Consider the following 5,252-nt stretch of genomic DNA (forward strand, 5'->3'; position numbering starts at 1 on the left):
GATGGTGGCTGCCGCTGACAGGTGGCGTTTCAGCTCATACGATACGAGCATGCTCACGGTCCGATCTTCACAGTTGCCGAGGACAGCGAGCCGCCAGCTTTTCTCGAGGCACTGGCGTCTTCTCCGAAAGCTTCTTCGTCCAGGGATTGCGGTGCCAGTTCGTCTTCCAGCTCCCACTCACCAAAGGAAAAGGTGGTGTCGATCTACGACACGGACTATGATATCTATTCCAAAGCCAGGGCAGGAGAGTTTACAGTCGCAATGCCCGTGAGAACACCGGTGTCGGCTATCCAGGGAATGAGAAGTCCACAGCCAAACTGCAAGCCGTCACCTCCAAGCAAGAGCTAACTAGGAGACACCAGGAAAAGAAGACACACAGTTTTGCGGCGCCAGGGGCATTTTGTCCGTGAACTGCAAAGGTAAGTAAGCTTGCCACCACTGCTACTTCGCATGCTCCATTTTCTAAACCAGATTCCAGGTTTCGAAGAACGACACGGACAGTTTTGTGAGGAGGTGTTCCGAGCGCAATAAAAGAGGTGCACGCCTTATCCATTGTTTTAATTATTTGTAGCTTTTGACTCAGCGTTTTCCACTTGAATGCAGGTGCAGGCAGTTCTAGCGCTGCGAAACATAGCTTCCGAGCTCTCAGGTCCTCCCAATTAGTACTACTTAGAACACAGACTTTATACACAAGGGGGCAAAAAACAAACAACGAGACAACAAAGAAAGAAAGTAAGTAACGAAAGCTCTCGTATTTCTACCTGTGCAACTTGGACTGATGCTTCTTCTTCTTCTTGTTCTTCGTCCAGCGCTGGAAGCACTGCTTATCCGGACGAGACAATGCCGCCAACGACGGGATACTTATCGGAGAACTTTTTCTCCCAGTCGAGTAAGGTTGTCATCTCCTTCTCGCTCAAATCATCGAGAGGGCCGCTCACCTCGTCCGGCTTGGTGCTCATCTTTGCGAGTCCTCGGCTAGCATCCTTTCCGGCGAACACGGCGTATGGTCCTCCCGGCCCGTAGAAGTTCGTGGCGCTCGAGACATTGTAGACTTTTCCGCGGATTGCAACGCACACGGGCAGCGTTGGGTCGCTTCCATCGAATTTTTTGAGCTCTCCGGCAGTGATGTTCCCGACTCTCGCGTAAGCCATCGAAAGATCTCTTTTTTTCTCTGCAAAGATTCAAGTGGTGAGTGAGCTCTGGATTTGTTTTTGCTCTTTCACTGATCGCGGGATGTTCGCAGGGAGCGAGAGTGAGAAAATTGAGCTAGAATTGGAGTGGAATTCGATCGAGGAGATTTTTTGGGACATCGCATTGAAGAAGAAAGCTCTCACCTTGTTATGTTCTTCGCCCCCCAAGTGTAGAGTTTTTAGGTAGGGTTTGTCACGACATCTTTTTATGACGTGGCTGGTGACGTGTCACGGGCAGTGCATTTACTATGTTTTGCGACGTGGCAGCTGCCGTGGCTTGGGGTTTTTGTTTTTAGGGTTCTTCGATTTTCTGGAGGGAAGGGAATGGCGCTCCAGGATGAGAGCAAGCGGACAATGCGCGTGAGTGGCGCGTTTCCTCGCATTGTCTCAGCTGTGTTTCTTGCAGGTCGCCGTCGTTGGCTGCGCTCACGGCGAGCTCGACAAGATTTTCGCCACTGTGAGGCATGTGGAGGCCAGCGAGGGTTTGAAAATCGATCTTCTGCTGTGTTGTGGTGATTTCCAGGTTCGCTTGTCGATATTCTGTCGAAAATTTTCTCAAGAGGAAAGATTAATTTTCGCAGGCCGTAAGGAATGAGCTTGATCTTCAGTCGCTCGCTTGCCCTCCAAAGTATCGCTCTATGAACAGCTTTTGGAAATATTACGCTGGAATAGAGACTGCTCCGTGCACGACTGTTTTTATTGGAGGAAATCACGAAGCCTCGAACTACTTGTGGGAATTGTAAGGGTTCATGCTAGAAAAAAGCTATGTTTTTTTTTTCTAGCTCGTTCTTTTAACGTTGGAACTTATAGATACTACGGAGGATGGGTGGCTCCGAACATCTATTATCTGGGAGCTGCCGGAGTGATCTGGTTTGGCGGGCTTAGAATCGGTGGCTTGTCAGGAATTTATAAGCAGCATGACTACCATCGAGGTAATTCACTCTTGTTCTGGAGTCTCTGATAATAAATTTTGTAACAGGGCATTTTGAGCGGCCTCCTTATAATCCTAATGAGCTACGTTCTGTTTTCCACGTCCGTGAATACGATGTGCACAAGCTTCTCCAAATCAAAGAACCAATCGACATTTTCATGTCGCACGACTGGCCTCAAGGTATCGCACAATGTGGAGACTTGCAGGGGCTTTTGCGTTACAAGCCCTTCCTTCAACAAGAGGTCAGCTTGCCGGTATCCTTGTTTTCTTTGTGTTGAGTTCGCGGTTTAGATTGCAGACAATGTCTTGGGAAGTGTGCCTGCCAGAAATGTGCTTCTGAATCTGAAACCGTCGTATTGGTTTTCGGCGCATCTTCATGCCAAGTTTGCTGCTATTGTAAAGCATGGTGACGAGAAGACTACGAAGTTCTTAGCGTTGGACAAATGCCTACCGGGTCGCCCGTTTCTGCAGGTCTCTCTGGTGTTAAACTCGAGCATTGAAACTGACTCTCGATCTTCTTGTGAAGGTTTTTGATTTTCCCACGGCCGACGGAACATTGGAGGTCACCTATGACAAAGAATGGCTGGGAATAACACGAGCTTATCACTCGTGTTTTCCTTTGGAGAGGGTTGTGAGGACTCGGTAAGTTTGTCCCTTTTTAATGTGCATCTTTGACACCATATGTCGGCAGGGCGTGTTCAGACAGCAAAATCCATCGGGACTGGGTCGAAAACCTCTCGCTCACAAAGAGTTTGATTCCTTCTTCGTTTCAACAGACGGCTCCTATATATGATCCTCACAGAAAACTAACCGGTCCTACTGGTATGTGTACGCTTTTAGGCTTGCGTATTGTGTTCCAACTTCGCTTACATAAAGGCGTTCTTTCCACAGGACAAGCCAAAAATCCTCAAACGGAATACCTTCTGGACCTCCTGCAGTTGCCGTATTTGCTTGACGCGACACCCGGACGAGCTCAAGGTAAATAATCTCGTTTTCCTTTCCAGTCCTGCATTTACACACCTACTCTGCAGCGGGTCCCGTCGTGGATTTCAACGAAATCCGTCTCGAAGATGAAGAAGAACACGAGAAAGGCTGTACGGTGGCTGATCCCAATGAGATTGTGCTGGCTAACGATGATACAGACGTAAACTAATCGTCAACTCGCTTTCTATGTCCATCTCGACTTTATTCTCTCATGCTAACGGGTCTATCATGTACAGGCGACTTTGCGGTGATTCTAGAAGTTCGACACGCAATTGCTGTCCTCGATTCCCAACTTGGTTCTGTGTAGCAGTCATCTCATCCTTGATCTTTTCTCGCTTTGTGGGAGATGCGCATCCATCCTTTACGCGTCCCAAGTAAGTGGAGATGTTGTTCCTTATCTTTATTCCTCGTTTTTGCTTATCTTCGCTTCTACTTTCTTGTTGGCCATAGCAAAGCGAACGGTGGCTCATAGGACGATGATTTGGAGTTGGATACAAAGTGACAATCAATGTGTTGGTGGTGGAATGGCTGTTGCTGTTCTTGCAGCTCCACTGTGCTCTGTCGTCTCTCGGAGACACTGCTGCCCTTTCTGCTGCTCTGAGAGCCAGCACAGACGAACAAGGACTTCATTCTCCCCGCCCAGCCTGGTAAGCTTTTACTTCTACGCAGACAAAAACGTTTCCTCTCTCTCGTTTGTCTCTCAGGAAAAGCTAAAGTTTGATCACAAAAATCAAAGACGAGTACATTGTGTTGGATCTACTCGCGGTATGGTTTTCTTGAGCGTTTCTTTCGACACTAAAGTTATTTGCTCGCTATCTCAGGTGTAAGCATAGAAGTGAAAGTACTTTGCGGACAAACTTAAAAATCCTTTCAATCCATAGCTTTGCTTCTCAGGTGGAAGAAGTATAGAAGCTATTGGAGATCAAAAGTTCTTTACGGACACACTTAAAAAATTCTAACGAGAAGCTCCTCTCTTTGATTTGTGCTCTACTTTCCTTTAAAGATTTGGTAGCGTTGGACTGGCGTTGGGTCGTCAAGCGGTCAATTCAACGCCGCGGCCTGCGGGAAAAATATTGTCAATCCCCGTAATAGAGGCGTTGACTGCGGTGACTGCCACGTGTCATTCCTCTTGGCGCTGGCGTGTCAGACAGGTGGCAGACTATGCCACGCTGTATCCCGCGTGGAGGGGTACGCAGTCAGCAAACTGCCACATCACCTAGCACGCATGCACGCCACGCGGACGGCCGAGATTCGCGAGGGGTTGACTTTGGTTGAAATTTTCTCCGTGTGTGTGTGTGCCTCTGTTAAAGGCTGTCGCTCATTCAATGCGCGCAACGCGCTATTAGCAACTAACGCGAGGGAGAGCGATGAGAGTCCAAGGGCTTCAAAGAAGAGGAGGAGAATCCAGGGCGACGACCGAGACGACTGCGTCGCGCAGCGCTCATCTTCGCCGATGCTTCTTCTCTCGCTTCTCGCGAGGCCGTCTTGATCGTTGCCGCCGCTATAAATCTCGCGAATGTAAGTCACCATTCCATCGCAGCGCAGGTTTCCAGCGATTCTCTCCTCTGGATCGCCTCTAGCTCGCAGATTTCCTCCCCATCTCGCTCCCTCTAGCTTTCTTGGTTCTTGATCAGGCCCCGGCCGACCCTCGGGCAGCGCATCGCGTGAATCGGCTCCGAAATATCGCATTCCCGTAGCAGCGCCGATCGATCGAAACCCTCTCCGGGGAAATATCGCGGCGATCCTTCCGTCCTCCATGGGCGTGTCGACTGCTCCACTGGCCGACTGGCCATGGGAAACGCTCGGGAATCTCAAGGTTTGTGGCCCTCTCCTCTCTTTTGGTTTCTTGGCTGACAATCGATCGCTCGCTCGCTCGCCATGCAGTACATGATGTTTGCGCCATTTGTCGCTAAAGCGGCGCACTCCCATTTTTTCGCCGCTCGGCATTCTTCCACCGATCCCTGGTGGTTCCATCTCGTCCTCCTCGTTTTCTTGAGGTACCTCCAGCAGCAGGCATGGATCACGGTCTCCAGGCTCTACTTCCTTGTCAAGAAGTACCAGATTCAACAGTTTGCGCTGAGCTACGAGCAAGTGGATCGGGAATTCCACTGGTAACTTGGATTCGATTCTTTGCTCGGTGTGTCTAA

General features: G+C 49.5%; 2 protein-coding genes and 1 long non-coding RNA gene across 3 annotated transcripts; 2 read left to right on the plus strand and 1 right to left on the minus strand.

The window, feature by feature from the left end:
* The first annotated feature begins 30 nt into the window (after positions 1-30).
* LOC112344037 lies at positions 31-712 on the plus strand. The gene is made up of 2 exons (XR_002991533.1): positions 31-419; positions 479-712. It is a non-coding gene; the product is annotated as an uncharacterized LOC112344037 (long non-coding RNA).
* LOC9641268 (probable steroid-binding protein 3) lies at positions 538-1,381 on the minus strand. Its single transcript, XM_002994624.2, has 2 exons — positions 1,335-1,381; positions 538-1,171 (listed from the first exon to the last, which is right to left on the minus strand). Exon 2 carries the CDS (start codon positions 1,149-1,151, stop codon positions 825-827), a length of 327 nt encoding a protein of 108 aa, XP_002994670.1. The 5' UTR covers positions 1,152-1,171; positions 1,335-1,381; the 3' UTR covers positions 538-824.
* Positions 1,382-1,496: 115 nt separating this feature from the next.
* LOC9641269 (lariat debranching enzyme) lies at positions 1,497-4,095 on the plus strand. Its single transcript, XM_002994623.2, has 14 exons — positions 1,497-1,550; positions 1,597-1,713; positions 1,772-1,929; positions 2,001-2,122; positions 2,170-2,363; positions 2,413-2,592; positions 2,648-2,763; positions 2,813-2,943; positions 3,013-3,099; positions 3,153-3,265; positions 3,342-3,479; positions 3,556-3,752; positions 3,810-3,870; positions 3,927-4,095. Exons 1-11 carry the CDS (start codon positions 1,515-1,517, stop codon positions 3,354-3,356), a joined length of 1,269 nt encoding a protein of 422 aa, XP_002994669.2. The 5' UTR covers positions 1,497-1,514; the 3' UTR covers positions 3,357-3,479; positions 3,556-3,752; positions 3,810-3,870; positions 3,927-4,095.
* Positions 4,096-5,252: the final 1,157 nt, after the last annotated feature.

This window comes from Selaginella moellendorffii, unplaced genomic scaffold, assembly GCF_000143415.4.
Source record: "Selaginella moellendorffii unplaced genomic scaffold, v1.0 SELMOscaffold_485, whole genome shotgun sequence".
NCBI lineage: Eukaryota > Viridiplantae > Streptophyta > Lycopodiopsida > Selaginellales > Selaginellaceae > Selaginella > Selaginella moellendorffii.

Excerpts from the sequence above, each read along its gene's own strand:
- LOC9641269 (XM_002994623.2), top strand. The coding sequence starts at position 1,515 with ATGGCGCTCCAGGATGAGAGCAAGCGGACAATGCGC. Across the intron at positions 2,593-2,647 it reads CGGGTCGCCCGTTTCTGCAG|GTTTTTGATTTTCCCACGGC; the intron begins GTCTCTCTGGTG and ends CTTCTTGTGAAG. Across the intron at positions 2,944-3,012 it reads AAAACTAACCGGTCCTACTG|GACAAGCCAAAAATCCTCAA; the intron begins GTATGTGTACGC and ends TTCTTTCCACAG.
- LOC9641268 (XM_002994624.2), bottom strand. The coding sequence starts at position 1,151 with ATGGCTTACGCGAGAGTCGGGAACATCACTGCCGGAGAGCTCAAAAAA.